We start from the raw sequence: 17,983 nt of genomic DNA on the forward strand, positions 1-17,983 counted from the left end.
TAGTTTACTGTCATAGGTACTAGGATTATCTTTTTTTATTCGTTATGTCTGTTTCTTATCTAGATATTGATGAGTGCCAGTCAAACCCTTGCCGCAATGGAGGTACATGTGTTGATGGGCTGGCTTCCTTCACATGTGTGTGCCTCCCAAGCTACTCTGGGCTGTATTGTGAAGAGGGTAAGTTTGTTGTTAATCTGATGGATTCTCTCCCTAAATTATTTCTGAGTTTTCTAGTTCAGATTAATTAAAATTTTAATTTGTGTTGTAAATGGTTCCAGCCATCTTGAAGGGTCTAGCCTTCTTAAACTATTTTCATATGACCTGATAGAATAAACAATTGCTGGTCTTGCATTTGATAATGTGTTTAGACACTTTATGTAATCACTTACCTGAGTGCCAGGGAAGTCAACCAAGAAGTCTAAGGTTTCTCCCAGGCATTAGCTGAATCATAAACACCATATTTATCTCATCACCACAGTCACTTTTTACAGTCTGTGTTTAGTATTGCCTTAAGGTCTGTCATGTGTGATATGACTGGGATACTCCAAGCACCATGGACTTTTAGTTTCCACAAGTTTCACACACACACAGAAACATTTGCCATATTTTCAGTGTACCCTATTTCAGACTTTCAGTTCTTATTGGTACGTCAGATGTGGTGTACACTTCACTGCTGGTATGCAAGACTTAAAGTCACTTCTTGATATGTCTATCTAGGACCATCTGTAACAATAAGGCTGGAAATTACAATGAAGTTCCTGAGTAATAACTGGGTAACCAAGATTATCTACACAAGGCATTTCTGGAATATAGTGCATGAATTTATTCTGATGTTCCCATATCCATGCAATGTTACTTTAATTTCCCAGTTGCACCCTACTTTTACCCCAAGTGTGTTGAACCCAGAGCATCATCTGCCTTGGCTGATTTCTCTTGATTAATGTCTACACCCTACATTTTGCGGGGATCACTCATCAGTGAATCACACCCAGACTGTGTATTCAGACACAGCTGCTGTCTTAGAAAGTTCTGCCAGGAGAACGGGAGAAAAAGTAACTTCAAGAGAAACAACTCATTTGAAGATTCTGCCTCTTTTTTTGTCTGTTAATATTTGGAAGCTGGATTAAGGAGGGGACGGATGAACAAATATACTTTGCTGCAGTATATGTTGGGTCACACACGTCATTGGGAAGGTCAAGATAGGGTGGTATTAAGGTGTGACTGGGAAAATCTCAAAATATTTGGTGAAATTATGTAAAATGTATACCCCACCACCCCACCTAAGCCTAAACCCATGCTTAAGTGGGGTGGGGTTTACTGCACTGTCATACTGGGTGTTACACGTAGGGATCTTTTCCATGATGTTGTCAGATACCTCGTATGAACAGTCTGAGCCTGTCAGTAGCAAAAAGAAGCACTTTTTGTGGACATAATTTTGACGGGCACAATTCTCCCAAAGGAATACGTTTGCGGCCTGCCCGCTGAAGCCATCTACTGCACGGATTCCAAAACTTATTGTACCTACTTGTCATTTCGACACCAAAATTTGTGAAAATAGGCTTAAAAATATACCAAAATTAACCTTTAACGAGTGTGACTGTAAATTATTAACATTTATAAATGCCAGTGAAGTAGTATTTGGTACTAAGCTGGTTTCTTTCTTTTTGCCTCCACATCCTTATACTGTTGATGTTAGGGGCTGTTAGAATGATTACATCACATTGTTCCTTTTTTCATTTTGATTAGATACAGTAGTAACATTATTTTATGAATATTAAGGTGCTGAGGTAAATAGATGCATGGATGAAAGTAACATCTAAAAGTTTGTCCCTTGAAAATATACAAATATTGAAAATACATTTCATGTCAGGTAATCTGTTGCGAATAAGTCATTCCTGTATACCTGATTCCCTCTCGTCTTCAATCCCATCAGATACAGAAACATGTGACTATGGCTGGCATAAGTTTCAGGGCCACTGCTACAAGTACTTCCCCAGCAGAAGAAACTGGGACACAGCAGAGAGAGAGTGTCGCATGCATGGGGCTCATCTCACCAGCATCCTCTCCCACGAAGAGCAAGAGTTTGTTAATCGTAAGTTAAAGTTGTAGATAATTCATCATAAGTACAGGAACATGTTCAAGTCCTATTTTATGAAACCTATGTGACAGGATTGAAACAGTACAAGTTCTCATTTAAAGCCACATGTATTACACAAAGATAGTTGTACAATAAATGCAGGAAAATGATTAGGCATCAAAAATGCCATTGCTCTCTCTCTCTTCCTGTTGCACTTTCTGTAAGTGACCAGTCATAAAAAGGACATATGGCAACAGAGAAGCATAATCTGCTGGGTTTCACTCTACCCTGTGTGGCAGGTCTTGGACAGGACTACCAGTGGATCGGCCTGAATGATAAGATGTTTGACAGTGACTTCCGCTGGACTGACGGCAGGCCTATGGTAAGATAGGATGCTTTCTCACATATTCTTGTCTCAACAAACATGGCACAGAGACAGTGTAAATATTTGGGGGGAAAGGCTGATGACAGATATCTAGGGAGAGTCGTTTTTTTCAGGGGCTGTGGTGACTTTCTCATGACGTACTCTCCACTGCCTCATATTGCTACACCCTGTTGGGTGACTGCTCTTGTAATAAATCTGATGTAGAACATACTGTAAGGCACCACTGGATCCTTTTAATCAGCATGAGCCCAGTGCAAGAAAACCAAACTCTTCAACAATGCAAGAAGATGGCATTTCAATGTAAAATAATGTACAAGGCAGAGAAATACACACTGTTCATAAATGCAGTGTTTATAAAACAGTACACAAGTGGGGGCCTCTTTGCTACTAAACAGGAAAGTGGCTAATTACTATATACATCCGTGTTGTACAGACTGATGTCCTCACTTCAAAGATAATCCTCTAGGAACAGAGATAGGGGAAGCATAGAAGCAGCCTGGGGGTTAAAAGATTAGCACAGGCCACCTATGGATACTCTTTCTCAGCTGAGAGATTGAGGGGTGATGAGGGTGTGAATGACACTGTGTAGAGGGGGAGTTTGGCAGGCGTAGATAGGTATGTTCCCCTACAAGCCCCAGACGCATCAGAAGGGCCGGCCAGCAGGCAGCCACACGGGGGAAGGGCCACCAGGCAGGCAGACACACAGATGGACAGCACCTGTGCTTGGAGAAAAAAATGGATTGAAGCAGCCCAGGGGGTCTGGGTGGGTGGTCACCTCCAATGGATTAAATTCAAGATTCAAACAAACCAAGGGACTACAAGGCAGCAGCAGGGCAGCCCAGTTCGCAACAGAGCGTATATATATATATATATATATATATATATGTGTGTGTGTGTGTGTGTGTGTGTACATATATGTGTGTGGAGAGAGAAATCTTAACAACTGTGAAATCTTGAGAAAAGTTTTAACAGTAGGGCACCGAAACACTCAGGTTGGTGTATCAGTGGGGGTGGGTGTGTGTGTGTGTGTGTGGGCTATCAAAGTTTGTTTGATTATTTTGAGGAGGATGCATGCCTGCTGTGCAGTTGACGGGTCACCCATTTGTTAACTTGAAGTGAGCTGAGCAGGAAGTCGGTGTGTTTGTTAACCATAATGACAGAGTAGCAGCCTCAGGGCATGATTGGAGTGGGTGGGGGGGCACAGCTTTGAAGAGACTGTTTGAACCTAGAATGCGCTGAAAGACTGCAGGTAGCGTCAATTCCTGGTTAAATGCCCCACAGCACTACAGCTGTGTGTATTCTACATTAATGTATAAATGTATATCTGTGTGTGTGGAGTTTTGTGACTGCAGAATTACACATGTAATGTTAGTAATGACATAACACTTAATAGTTTTTCATTATCATAAAGCCTTATATTCCAGTACCTGTAGAATATATTGTATATACTGATGTCTAGTATATGAAGCGATGTCAAGTGTGTGAAATATTGTTGCTCATTAATAATCTTAATAAAAGTGCACGGGACTGTATGGCCTTTTAGAAACTTGTTAAAAAACACTGCCCTCTATTGGTAGAGATTGGAGCATAGTAATGTAACTTCCTGAAAAAAGTTCAGACAGTAAGCCCATTTCATAAATGTGTTGTCTTGTGTGCCATGTGGTAGTTATACAGAGAATTTAAGGATCTCTCAGAGCTGAACTATGATGAGGTCACCAAGCTGCTAAGTTTAAGTTCCTAGAAAGATACGGTTGCTCTCTCTTGTGGCCATTTCTTAAAATTGCAGCCTACGTAAAATAAACAACTGCTGCCCCTAAAATAGGTTATAATGATTTTTAAATTATAATTTAATAATTTCTGTGTTTTCTAATTCTAAACCTTACATGTGTGTTTTATACATTTACATTCAAAGAAAGGTCTTTTAAATGACACAAAACCCATCATAATGCATATAAAACCTAAATTACTCTTCATGCTCTGATCGTTTTTCAGCAATATGAAAACTGGAGGCCCAACCAGCCCGACAGCTTCTTTTCTTCTGGCGAGGATTGTGTAGTGATGATATGGCATGAAGACGGCCAGTGGAATGATGTTCCCTGCAACTATCACCTCACCTTCACCTGCAAGAAGGGCACAGGTAAAAAGACTGCTGCATTAGCACAAATAATCTCTCATCTCTTACTTAACTGAATACATAAATTTAGAAAGGAGAATATGCAAATCGGATGGAGTCTTCTGTTACCATAAAGTCCTCACTTTAATGTTATTGTCACTTCTGATTCTCAGTGGCCTGTAGCCAGCCGCCTCTGGTGGAGAATGCACGTACCTTTGGTAAGAAGCGTGAGAGGTATGAAATCAACTCGCTGGTGAGGTACCAGTGCCAGAGAGGCTTTATTCAAAGGCACGTCCCAACTATCCGTTGTCGTGGGGATGGACGATGGGATAGCCCTAAAATCTCCTGCATGAATCGTAAGTAAAGCAAGTATTACTCTCAATAGACAGACATTGTTCTCCCAGTGTGTAGGACTTTGACAAACACTATCATTGTTTTATAGCTAACATATGATTTCTCTCTGACAGCATCAAGCTATCAGAGGACCTTTGTCAGAAGACATCAACACAATGGTCTCTACAGCATCAACAACTTCAAGAGATGGCCGAATGAGGCCTTCCGCTTTCACCATCAGCGCTACCGGGGAAAGAGAGACAGGACTGAACATAAGCGGAAGAGACAGTGATTGCCATGTTACATGGCGCAGCTTTGTGTAAAGATGAAAAGGATTCTCAAAAAAAAAGCACAAGAGAAAACTCTCAAAGAAACCAAGAGAATAACCTGCAGTTTTCTTGCATTTTGGATGACGATGGAATCTTATGAAGTGCCTTTTAAAGAGATGTTGACGCATGACTTTTCTTATCAAGGGGGACTGTTTTATAACGATGTCAATGTAGATAGAATACTTTCAGCGGGCTACTGGAAAAGCAAAAAGTACATTCATCATTATTTTTTAAACTGCAGATGTTTTTTTCTTTGTCCTTAGCGTTTCAAATCATACAGTCATGGCTGTTGTCTATTACTTTTGTACACCAACTGTGCTATTTAAAATCACCGTAAGTGTTCCTTATTCATAGAAAAAAAAGTGAAATTTTAGCTCATCATGTTATCGTGCTGTTTTAAGCTGGACTTCATTTTAATGATCATGCATGCATATGCATACATATATTGAAGTCCTCAAATTGTTAACTATGATTATTCTATGTCAAGAGATCCAAGTTTGGCTTCTCAGAACACAAATAGAGGCATCAGTGGCAATGACTGATCATGCAAAGGAATAATTGTTTACATTAGTAGAATATTAGTAGTAGTTATAGTTGTTTTTCAGATTCCAGATTAATACACCCACACAATTGCTCAGTTAACTGCTGGAGACCTTCTTTGTGGTGACAGCTTTCAAAGTCCTAAATAACCACCTTTCATTAGCTCCAGCCTTTTCTGGATGCCGTTGATGTCATGTCAAAATAAAATTTTAAATTTTAAATTTTAATTGAGAGAACATTTAAAAACTTACTGACATTTCTTTTGTATGATATTTCGCAATTTTATATGAGAGAATGCTCTTTAAGTACTTACCAACAAAGCCTTTATCCACTGATGGAAATTGATGCCCATCAATTATTTTAAAATGAAAGAAGGGATGTGTGGCTCAAGTAGCCTGTATTTTCTGCTTGTGTGTTCAGTGATAATACACTTATATTAATTACAATAATTTCCAATTAGTTGTTGCAGCATGTTTACAATAACTGTTATGCTGTTCATAATTACACACCAAAGAGTCTTGCTTTCATCTGTTGCAGTTGTGATGTAGCTTGTGATGGTTTTATACTTTTCTTCTGCACACTTAACTTTTCTGTTACCGTGGTCACTTGGAATCAGCCATTGAGAGAATGTATTTTGTGAAACACTCAAAAAGACTTGAACGTAACTGGCTGTTTAGGCAGAGATGCATATAATTTATTTTCAAGCTGCTCTTGATCTCTTTACTTGTTTTATACTGACAGGTAAAATATGATGCTGTCATCTGACCCAGCAGTGCTCTTCATATATTATTATTGCATGTTAAACAGGAGACAAGCCACAATCACAGACTGTCTAAATTGTTTGCATTAAAGATGGAAAATTATGGTACGATGGATTTATATGTCTTTTTACATCTTTAATGCAGGCAGTGCACCAAATAATACGGGGGGCCCAATCGGCTGCAATAATGTTGTTTTGTAACATTAACAAAATATTTGTGGATGGCTACATGTGTCACCTCCATTTGTTTTTATGGGAAAAATATGTTTGTTTTATCTGCCTGTGAATGTTTGTGTGTGCACATATGTTTCAGCCTTAATGTGCATATAATATCATTTTATATTTATAACAGTTTGTTTTTTATTTTACAATGTGAATGTTTGTAATTTTTTTAATGAGATCAAACTGTTTTTTCTCCTGCTTTAAATCATCAAAGAAATAAAATATATGGATATTATATACTAATTATATACATTTAATTTGGACTTTTTACAGAACAGGAAAGGCACTGAGAACACTGTTGTGTTTGAGTGAGTTGAGTGTTTGTGCATGTTCTCTTTGTGTTTGTGTAGGTTTTCTCCAGATGCTGTTTTCAAAGACAGTTTTCAAAGACATGCAGGTTTGGTGGAACTGAGAGTCTAAATTGCCCATAGTTTGTCTTTCTGTACTGAAGTACTTTGATGAAGTAGCAAACCTTTTAACAGTATTTCTTTCTTGCATGCTTGGAACGTGTCCCTGTTGTTGATCCTCTTGTACTGAGGTCAATTTTGTTTGGAGTAAGTAGTGTGGTGGTTTCACCAGCAGGCAGTGCTATTAGCCATGAACCATGGAATAGGGGTAGATATTTAATTTCCTTCTGTAAAACACCTACACAGGGGAACTAAACATAATGTGTTGAATTTACACTGAATTCTGTAAATCACAGTCACTCTCAGTAGAACATTATACCAAAGTCCCATTTTCAAAGTATTGCAGTGTCTCGCACATACATCTGACACATCTGAAAAACCTATCAGGCATGCTCTTCGTAGACAGACGGTAAATTTATGAGGAGCTGATAGGTAGTGGCAATGTGAATTATAGCAAACATATGGAGTAAGTACTGGATTAGGGAAAAGTGATGCATATGCTGAAATGGCTGATGCTGCAGAACTGTGGTCCTATACAAGTGCAGCCTACCACGCTACAGTTTTTTTAGTCCATAGCATGGCTGTATGTTGCTCCTCTTGAATGCCAAATACTTCTTATGCCTACATGGCAGTGCATTAAGGAAACAGATGAATTCCCTTGGTGTAAAAACAGATGCTTTTTGAGTACCTTACAATTCACCACTATTCCCAGAGTGCCTCCATATACAGCAGTGATTTGAAGTTCACATTGACACTGCCTAATAGCAAAAAGCACCCTTACCAGGGTAATAACATCAAGTTGGTCGATGTAATCTTTGTGTAATTTGGGGCTACTGTGGTTTTCACTGTGACTGCCCACTCTGTCATTAGAGGAGACTTGGCTCGTGATTAAAGGCTGCTCCTGGGTGCCCCAGCAAGAGTAAAACCTACATTCTTGCCTCATGAAATGCAGATGTCTCATGGGTGATCAGTGGAAAAAACATAGACCTCTCAGCCCAGGTCTCTCTGGGATTTAACAAGCTTTCTAGGATTGTTTTGGAAAGAAAATGCACCCTGGCTCTTCCTGTTAGCTTCTTGGGGCCTCAGACTCTGTCTAGTCTGATGCCAAGTATCTATCATTCACTCATTACCCTTCTATTTCCCTGTCAAGTTACTTAATCAGGATATGGTTAAGTGACAAGCATTTGGAATATAGTTTAATCCGGCTTGCTGAAAGGCAGCACAATATTTGATTGGTTGAAACCACAGTAGCAAACCAAATTAAATGTTCAGCATCATTCCTGCAACATCCAGGCAACAACTACAGCAACTGCTTATCGATTTTACTGTCTGCTACCAGCAGAAACACACCCAGAAACAGAAAGAATAGAAGACTAGCTCACTTTGGTTCACAAGTGTGTAGAACTTTAGACTTTATTTGAGAATTCAACATCATTATTATAATTTTCTATGCGAAAAAAAGTACGAAAAGTTCTACACAATCTCTCTATTTCTTCTTGGGCTAATGGACTTTTCACCATCACACACATTTGCAAATGTCTGGCATTTCACTGCTGTATTAACCTAAATCTGACCCCATTCCCATGCATTCCCACAAGCACTCTTTAAGACTGCGGTACTGTTCCCTTTGTCTAGTGGTGGGCTGGCAGCCTGGCACTGAATAAAAAAATGCCAAAGAATAAATAAATGAAAGAAGAGTCTAATCTTAAATCCTCTCAATGACATGGGTTCATGCCAGACAGGCCCCTAATTTGGCGGCTTAAACAATACTGTTTAAATCTTTGCAAAAACCTGTGTATCTCCACATAATACATGTGGATTGGTTCCAGTGGTAACAAAAGTGTTCGTTGTTAAAAAAGGGACTCTTTCCAAAATGTATTTAAAACTTGTATTCTTTATTTCAAACTGCTTTGTTGAAAAAGGTACATGGCAATAAGATACAAAAATACCTGTGTCAGTGTGTACAAATGCACATGCAGGACAGACATTTTTAAGTTTTGCTTGAACAAACAATGCCATATTACCACATATAACTTGTAGTAAGTACCATATGTCAGTGTCCAGGGTTAGAACAAGTAGGAAGGGATAATGTAACAAAAAGCAAAACACAAAATATCAAATTAATTTTGTAATTGAATCCTAAAAAGGGGGCTATCTCTGGTTGTGGCGCACATTTAGATTACCAGCTCTGTATGTCCAAATGCCCACTGTTGCAGGAAAATATTAAGATTTTTTGTTGGTTTTGATTCTTTAGATATTCAGATCCAATCACTACAGCATGACTATGAACAAATCCTTGTTTAGTGTAGCTGATCATCAGTATTACCCCAGGTAAGAGTATTAATGGAAATGTCCCATACACCACTCATGACCTCAGTATGAATTAGCGAAACTCAGAAGTCAGCAGCCCATACATTTGTTAGTTGTACTTCTAACTACTGTAATATTAAATTTCTTGTCTATTTTGGTGAAATGCTAAAACTGTTAGACAGTCAGGGTTGATTTGGCCAACAGGGAAGATCTGTAGTTCTTTGCATTTACTATTCGGCTGAAATCTTGCTGTTTTGTATGTGCCTGATCCAAGTTGTCTGAAAACTGCACACAAAAAAAAATCTACAAGTGACAGAAACTATACTTTTTTCATTAAAAAGAGCATTATTGACACGTAAAAAATAGTGACAAACAGCATTTAAAAGTTTGAAAAAACCCATTTTGTTAACCTAAAAAAAAATACTGTATGAGGTTACAATAGTCAAATGTCTTTCAAATTGTAATTGGAAGTGGAAGTGGAAGTTCTAATTGGAGCTATCAATGCAGAATAGTTGTCACAGTCCATCAAGACATTTACATTCATTTTATTGTTTTTTTGTTAAACAGTATATTTGACTTTCTCTGGTTGAAAAACTTTTCTAGAGTTTAAGAGGTGAAAAAATAGCTCAAGGACTTTTATTGATTTGACTCTTAATAAATGTATAAAATATCACATTTACTTGTTATGTATTTTAAAGCAGCAAATATCATCTGCACATGAGCATCAATGCTCTAAATCTTTACCTTCACACATCTAATCATTCGAGGACAAACCAAGCTTGCCAACAAGATGATGCTTCACATTCATCAAGTTCTTGTCTCTGATGCATTACTCATACATTTAACAATGTTCCCTTTTCCCCAACAAGCTGTGTAAAATGAATGAATGTACAGTGAGAGAAAAACAAAACGTAATGGCTACAAAATATTTTGTCATTCATTGCATATGGATGTAAGATAGACTGTATTTGTTTTTAGGAGTTAAAAAGTGTTATCACAGTTTCAGAAAGGTACTGAGTTCATGCTGGTTATGATCCAAATTCTTTCTGACTTACTGTTGATTTTATTAGATGTGGTTGTTGGCTGCTCTTTGGTGGTTATGACCCACTCTTATTTTGCCCACTCACTTCGCAGCCTTGTAACAATAGACACCATAAGACTTTTGACCTTTGTCTGGGAATCCAAGAAAGCGCACCGCAGCTTCTGTGGGGCTGCAGTTCTTGCGGGGCCTGGAGATGGGGTAACGGACACTTCCATCAGCCAACCAGCCAGCATCGCAGCGATCGTAACCCTCAAGCTTCCAAGCAGCGTACATGTGGCCCACCTTGGCGATCTCTGCACCATCGTCTATGCAAGCCTCCACAGCCTCGTCAAAGGTCAGCCTGTCGGGTTGGACCAGCCAATAGAATTGTCCTGACAGCATGGAAAGAAAACAGGCAATCAGCAGAGGAACTATATTTTATTTTTTTCTATATTTTCTTGATAGATGGATTCAAGCAGCTGTGAGTTAGTTCATATTTTTTCCGTATTGGTCTACCAAGCAAGGCCATACATGGCAATATGTTCCCTGGTACACCACACAAATGATTAATAACTAACTTAATGAATCAGTGAATCAAAAACTCACCCTCTAAAGAAGAAGTATAGCAGAAAACATCATAGCGGCTCTTTTTGTCACGGTGACCATAGTTTCTGACGCCAGGCCCGTTGTTGGAGCCACCGCAAGGCGCTCTGGGTTTGGTGATGGGGTATTGCACTGTGCCATCATTCAGCCAGCCAGCATTACACCAGTCCAGGCCACCCTTCCAGGCCTCAAGCAACTGATCAAAGGAGGCGACCGCAGCATTCTGGCCAATACAGGCCTGCACAGCATCGTGGAAGTTCAGGTTGTAGCGGCCCAGGTGGGGGTGGTATGGGAACACAACACCTAAGAGAGGAAGAAGAGTTTATGTCAACCGATGAGTCTATGTTTAGTTTAGTTAGTCTATGTTAGTGACTGTAGGCCTATAAGTCGGGAGTTTGCTAACTCATTAATTTTGTTCTTGTCTATCCTTCTGCATTGAAGAAAAGATCACCTCATGCAAACTAGGTTTTAGGTTCTGTGGCATTAAAGATCAAAGAAAGGTACTTTGAACTGCTTTAACTGCATGGATCCAACAAGAAGAAGAAAAATTATAATTCAAAAGTCAATTTACGTATGCATGTACACAATGCTGCAGACTTACTTGCAGAAATGCTCTGATAGTTTACTCATCATGGTTCCTTAATTCCTCATAGTTTTACTTCAGTACATGATCAACTGTATTTTATGAATACCAAAAGATTTTTAACAGATATAAAATTTTACAGCTACATCAAAGTAGTACAAGGTTAATAGTATGCAGTTCCCACTTTGTCTAAAAATGTATGTACACGTCCAGTCTCCACCCATATTGATCCTTCCCACATGTGAAACACTATCAACAAAAGATGGGTGGGAGCTGTCCTTTGGTGCAGAAGAGCTCTAACATAATGCAATGATTTAGTGTGTCACCATGCGAAGTGTCAGGATTCCAAGCATAAATATGTAAATAACCCTAACTTGCATGAAAAGCAGTTTCTCTTTGCGTGGCATATTTTAAAAGGAAGACAATTCAGTAATTAAAGAAATCGATGAGGCAGTCAGATGTATGAGGATATGGACCGGAAAAAAATGGAAAATCTGTTTCTGTTTACTTATGTTGAACTGTATTCAAATGTTATCTTGACTGAATCATTACATCGGTTTGGATAAATCAGCACAAGCAGTCTGTTCTTATTTTCCACAGGAAAAGTAGATGTTTTCAATAAAACAAAGAAAAACATTGTTCAAGAATATGATTAACACTGAACTAGGCATTTTAACAGGGAAACGACACATAACATGATGATGGTCAAAGAGCTCCTAATGTCATCACAGCTGTCATATTAACTCATCCTTTTCTGAACAGATATTTCTTTTTAAAACTGCATTTACCGTCAGTAAGGCCACCTTGCACTTCCAAGATAATCTCTTGTGTGCTGTCTTCTACCCCTTTGATGATCTCACAGCGGTATTTTCCGCTATCATCCATGGAGACCTGAGTTATTACTAAGGAGGCATCTTCACTGTCGAGTTCCTGCAAAAAGACACGGCCCTCTGAGTTTCCATAGATCTTCTTGTGCAATCCCATTGAAAGCAGCACATCCTCATTCAGAGCTTCATCATCTGCCACCTTGGTCCATTTGACTCGCATTCTACCAAATGACATGGTGTCCCTGGACTGGAGTCGGCAGGGCAGGGTGACGTTGGTACCCACGTCAGCATAAACTGTAACTGGAAAAGAGAAAAACATGATATAAGCTTACTGGGGTTTTGTGGTGATCAGGCTTATGATACTTAGCTATGTAAGCTTTATATTGTGCGCATTGATTCCAAAGATTGCTTCCACAATTCTTTGCTTTGATTTTGTGCTTGGCATGAAACTGAAGCAGCAAAAGTTCAAAAAAGGCAAATGCCCAAACACAGCTTTTCCCAATTCTTCCTTCTTTATTAATCTGTCATTTTTGCCCTTTGACTCAAAACGGCAAATCAATTACAGTACGTCTCACCATGGGTTCCCACAATCTCCTTGACCTCCATGTTTAGACCTCACAGGCTTTGCATAGTTAAGAAGACCCCAACCAGCAAGGGTTGGCCTTTGCCAAGCAATAATAAGCACCAGATGGAGTTATGTACACGACTCTTGACACCCACCACCACAGGTACAGCCTTGAACAATCAACTTTATAAGTAGAGTCAAACTCTGCAATAAGCACATGGCTTGTACGATTATATGTTAATTACATAACTGAGTAAATCAACTGGCTTTTTAGCTGTACAGCTACAAACATAACTATTAATCTTACGCAACCAAGTACTTTTTTGGCTGAATCCATGTTCAGTGCTTCAACATCATCTCTTGAGTGCCACGTCTAGTATTTCAAAAATAACAGTCAGTCCTTTTGCTGTGATCAACCCACAACCTGCTCCCCAACACACATGTACATGCAGGGAGGAGTGACACTGAGACAGCTAAACTGTCCATTCCAGACACACAGTGTACGCATGTCTCAACTTTGTTCAGTGATGCTCAGATAATTAGTATTGAGTTCTCCCGCAGAAGGATTTAATTAGCAGAAGCACTGCTGACAGACCTAATCTAACCTTAAAGCCAACCTTGTGCCACTTTGTCTTCCATTTTTTCATTTCTTTCATTAGACTGCAAACTTTTTCATATGCCAGAGACTACTTCTATTGCCCAGTTACCACACCCAGTAGCTTCACTTGCCTCTTGACTGGTCAACAAGATGACAGGTATTTTATGACCTGGGAAACACCCATTTGTGGTGCTTATAACTAATGTCTTCGAAAGCAGTGCAGTGAGTTTAAAAGCAGTCGGGATAGGGTTTCCTTTTTGCCCATTCTGTCAGTGAGGAATGACTTACAGCTTCACTGTGCCTCATAAATTCTCTGCACTCTGCACAAGTAGCAGTTGTATGAAGCGTGATTGACCTGAGAGAGCCAGAATGACTAAACTGCTCATCAAAAGCCCTGGCACAGGTGAAAAGGTGGTGACGTCAACACCAGCTCTCCAGATGTGATGCCATCCAACATTTCTGCCTGAAAAATTCCATATATCTATATCTTACATTGAAAATTAGAGTAGAAAGAATAAAGGGGTTCATTGTACTGTCTTCTGGAAACACTGTTCTGTCTGGAGATGAAAACCAACTGCTGGATGTGGTTTGTAATTCTGAAATGTGAGACGGAAGGATGGAATTGGTTAAACATCACAGCGCCAACATGATGCTGAGAAAAGAGCCTGGAATGAATTACTGTATGCTAATACCTTATAGATCAATAAATGAAAGCATAATAAAGAACTCTGCCTTTTACACATGTCATAAATTCTGAAACAAGCTTGGTAATGATGCCTGGGAGACAGCAGTAGCAGACAGAGAGACAGGCCATGCTGAAAGTAATTCCACACTCTTTCCTTGCTCTCGCAGTTACCAGCAGACACATGCCCCACAGGAGAATGTGGCCCAAACCATGTGGGCACACCACACTCATAAAGCAACAGCCTGTTATGTGTACTTAGGCTTTCAGGAAGAGAAGGGAGCCTTTCTCTTCTTTGTCACACCTCACACCACATCCTATTTATGTAAGAGTCTCTGAGGTCAAAGGTGAGGGCCAAATTGTCACATTCAACATAAAAATGGGTCGTCAAATAATTCTGACCAGTTTCTATCTGAAAGTTTTGTGGAACACAGCTGGGCATGAAAACACGGCAAAGAAGTAAATGTAAACATATGCATGACAATAAAAAAAGCACTGCAACTCTAGCCAAGACCTACTGCCATTTTATGACAGAGCACAATTCTCTCTCACTCTGTTAAAGGTTGCATTAGCAAGAGATTGGAACCATCTGCTTCTTTATAACACTGAACTGTAAACCACATTACAGCGGTCTAAGTCTACTCAGTGACCCATATTTTCTGAAACTACAAGGGTCTAATTATGCTGTTAAACCCTTAAGCATAATTTGCACTTTTAGTTATTGAATGAACAAAATATTTAATTGGCTCAAATCCCTCATCTATGAAAGGATGGAAATCATCAGAGAGCAGTCGCTGCATGTTTATATTGGGGTGTGCACAATTTGCCACACCCTCTCACAGAGCAGCTATACGAGATTCTTTACAAAATCCCACAGCTTTGTGCTCTTCTGCTGCTGGCCCGCTTGTGTCAATATGGAGAAAGAATTAACAAGCACAGCTGGGACAAACACAGCAGGCCAACTCCTACATACTAATTCCAATAAAATCTTTCCTGCTTCCCTGCTGTGTACTTCTCACATGGATACACATATGCAATCCCCAGCACGACACGCACAGTACAGTAGACTGTCATCAGACATTTGTGAATCAACATAAATGCAATAGCACCAAAACATGGCTCCATCAACATCTCATCTCCTAGCCTTAACAGATTTTCAACTCAGCCCCCAGCCTCAGCAAATTTTTGGCCAAGCTCCTTTTCCCACCCAACCCTAGCAACCGGGCCAAGCCTCAGTAACCAACAACTACAGTAAGCATTAGACTTAACAGACTATTACCTTGCAGGGAAAACCAGAGTCATTTGGCTGCTGTTCAGCATGGGGCTCCATACATTTGGCTGCGGGTCGTTAATCTTAACTTCTCTCCTGTCTTGGTGCCTGTTACCATGGCAGATTTCCAAAAGCTCCCAGTGCCAGAAAGAGTCAGTAGGTATAAGGACAGGCAACACCCCGTGAATCGATAGAGAATACACTGCTCATGTGGTTAATAAAAGCTGTGTTGTATGGAACAGTGATTGAGCTGGCCAGAGCTGAGCCATGCTTTCAACATAAGGCAGACAGTGAGGTCATGTATAAACACACATGTACTGTATAGACACATATACGCAGACACACACCTGTGACATCACTGGCCAATGGGAGCAATTTCCACGTTTTGGATAAAAAAGCATAATCTCCTCCCAGAGTCAAACTTTCTCCCCACAGACAAACCATTTCCTCCCCATCCTGAAAGAGAGAGAGCTGAGACCCCCCTTAATCTGACTACTGAGTCAGCTTGCAGGGCAGCTGAAAGCGCATTGAATTTCACTCATATAACACGAGGTCTTCTACTGTAGCTAGCAATTTTTGTTTTTTTCTGTCACCACAGCGGTAGATCTATTCTGGTATTTTATAGCTTGCGGTAGCAGCATGTGTCATCCTGTTGACAGGTGTGGATTTGAATTGTAACAGCTTCATGATGGAGTGTAGATGCTCTCTGATAAGGCATCTTTCTAGGTTCTCATTTTCTGTCTGCCACTGGAAAAAGACAGACAACACATAAAATGACAAAAGGTCAAGACTTTGCTGTAGGAATTTCTTTACCGTTTTTGAACTTCAGTAGGAATTTACATCCAAAAAAGGATCAGCACTACTAGACTAGTTTCAGCCACTGAGGCACTTCCCATTTCAAGGGTACAACCAGTAGTATTATGTATGGTGTGGTCCTCATTCAGTGGTGCCAGCAGTGAGCCACTGTGAATGACAGGGTGATTTACAGTTTTCACCAGCCAGTCCATGCTGTGCTGGTCTGTACGCAGCAAGTCAATGAGCTAGTGATGAGTCACACTGTGTCTATCTGTGTGTGTGTGTGTGTGTGTGTGTGTGTGTGTGTGTGTGTGTGTGTGTGTTACCCCAGAGACGACTCTGTTACCTACTGCTACAATGACCCTGTTGTTACACAAGCCTGAGCTGTTGTACCACTTTGCTCAGGTCCTTTCCCTACACAGCTCATCCTAATGTAATGTACCTCTTTGTCTCAATGCACACATACATACACATGCATTCACAAAAGGTGGTAACAGACACATATAAACCCCCAACAACTTTTTTTTACATAAATGTAATCTTACCTGTTAGTTGTGGGAGAGTCAACTGACTGTATGCACTGCCAGCCAGGGTCAGGGAGAGTATTGTGATGCACAGCAGACTCGTCATTTTCTCTTTTTTTTTCCACAGAAAGGGCCCTCTTCAATAAAAATATAAATATAACAATAGAAAAGAAAATAATTATTAAAATATTTTAGGAGAGCCAAATGATAGCTTGAGCAGTTTTTCTTCTCTTTTAATTTTTATTCATCTAGCTGTCCCTCTCGCTGTCTGTCTTTGTGCAGCAGCCGCCTGTGGTGCTACTGGAAAGTTTGGGCTCCTCAGAGGTCCAGACAAGTGCCTTTTATTGGAGCCCAGCCTGGTCGAGACCACTCCCCCCTTTGGCTCCCCTTTGCCACATTATTTAAGAAAAACTCCCTCCTCTCCCTTGGGAGAATGAAGGGTACAGAAAACTCCAGATAATTAACCTGTAGATAATTATTCAGAGTAATATGTATATTAGATAGAAGTGAAGCTGCAATGATTCCTGTAGAAATTATACAACTTCGGTAATATCACTGAAATTGATCAGATATGCATTTATCCTCAATAGAGGCAGTGAGTAAATTATAGTCTTAAATTATAAAAATTATTTTGCATTACATCCATTGTCCCATGACATGTAGCTGCAGTGTGTTTTCGCTCTACTAACGCTGATTCATTCAGGTTTTATGCCCCATTCCATTATTTCTGTTTTTACATAACTCTGAACTCTGTAAATGGCCTGAACACTTCCCTCTAACCATACACACACACAGACGCACACACACACTTGTGATAGAAGCAATGTATGGTCACTTTACTGCTTAGTTGGCTCATAGTTTCATGCAAGACCATTAAATGTAAAAGGGTCATAAAAATGATGTACACAGAATGTCTGCCTACACATCCTACTTTTGCCTTTCCTCCTTTTCTTGTTTTATTTATTACTCTTCTCTTCCCTGTCTTTCTTTTCCCTATAGCATATATTGAAGAAATTTTTTTCTCTGTGCCCCTTCCTAT

General features: G+C 39.8%; 2 protein-coding genes across 2 annotated transcripts in view; one reads left to right on the top strand and one right to left on the bottom strand.

Annotated features, from left to right (window-relative positions):
* Positions 1-7,002, top strand: part of LOC119892318 (versican core protein-like) — a 56,431-nt gene extending 49,429 nt beyond the window's left edge. The window contains exons 7-12 of the mRNA XM_038704521.1: positions 64-177; positions 1,934-2,092; positions 2,377-2,459; positions 4,455-4,599; positions 4,749-4,931; positions 5,043-7,002. Coding sequence (XP_038560449.1) covers positions 64-177; positions 1,934-2,092; positions 2,377-2,459; positions 4,455-4,599; positions 4,749-4,931; positions 5,043-5,200 — 842 coding nt within the window. The 3' untranslated portion in view covers positions 5,201-7,002. The remainder of the gene's footprint in view (positions 1-63; positions 178-1,933; positions 2,093-2,376; positions 2,460-4,454; positions 4,600-4,748; positions 4,932-5,042) is intronic.
* A 2,038-nt stretch (positions 7,003-9,040) lies between these two features.
* On the bottom strand, positions 9,041-17,248 carry LOC119892506 (hyaluronan and proteoglycan link protein 1-like). The gene is made up of 4 exons (XM_038704779.1): positions 16,966-17,248; positions 12,472-12,810; positions 11,104-11,403; positions 9,041-10,889 (listed from the first exon to the last, which is right to left on the bottom strand). The coding sequence occupies exons 1-4, from the start codon at positions 17,048-17,050 to the stop codon at positions 10,600-10,602; spliced, it is 1,014 nt and encodes a 337-aa protein (XP_038560707.1). The 5' UTR covers positions 17,051-17,248; the 3' UTR covers positions 9,041-10,599.
* Between the last annotated feature and the right edge of the window lie 735 nt (positions 17,249-17,983).

The sequence above is a fragment of the Micropterus salmoides genome, unplaced genomic scaffold (genome assembly GCF_014851395.1).
Source record: "Micropterus salmoides isolate LMB-PRFRI ecotype aquatic unplaced genomic scaffold, ASM1485139v1 Ms_hic_scaffold_7, whole genome shotgun sequence".
NCBI lineage: Eukaryota > Metazoa > Chordata > Actinopteri > Centrarchiformes > Centrarchidae > Micropterus > Micropterus salmoides.

Coding starts and splice junctions, on each gene's coding strand:
- LOC119892506 (XM_038704779.1), bottom strand. CDS start 17,050: ATGACGAGTCTGCTGTGCATCACAATACTCTCCCTGACCCTGGCTGGC. Junction 12,811..16,965: donor GACTCTCCCACAACTAACAG/GTAAGATTACAT, acceptor TCTCTTTTCCAG/TTACAGTTTATGCTGACGTG. Junction 11,404..12,471: donor GCAAGGTGGCCTTACTGACG/GTAAATGCAGTT, acceptor TTCCTCTCTTAG/GTGTTGTGTTCCCATACCAC.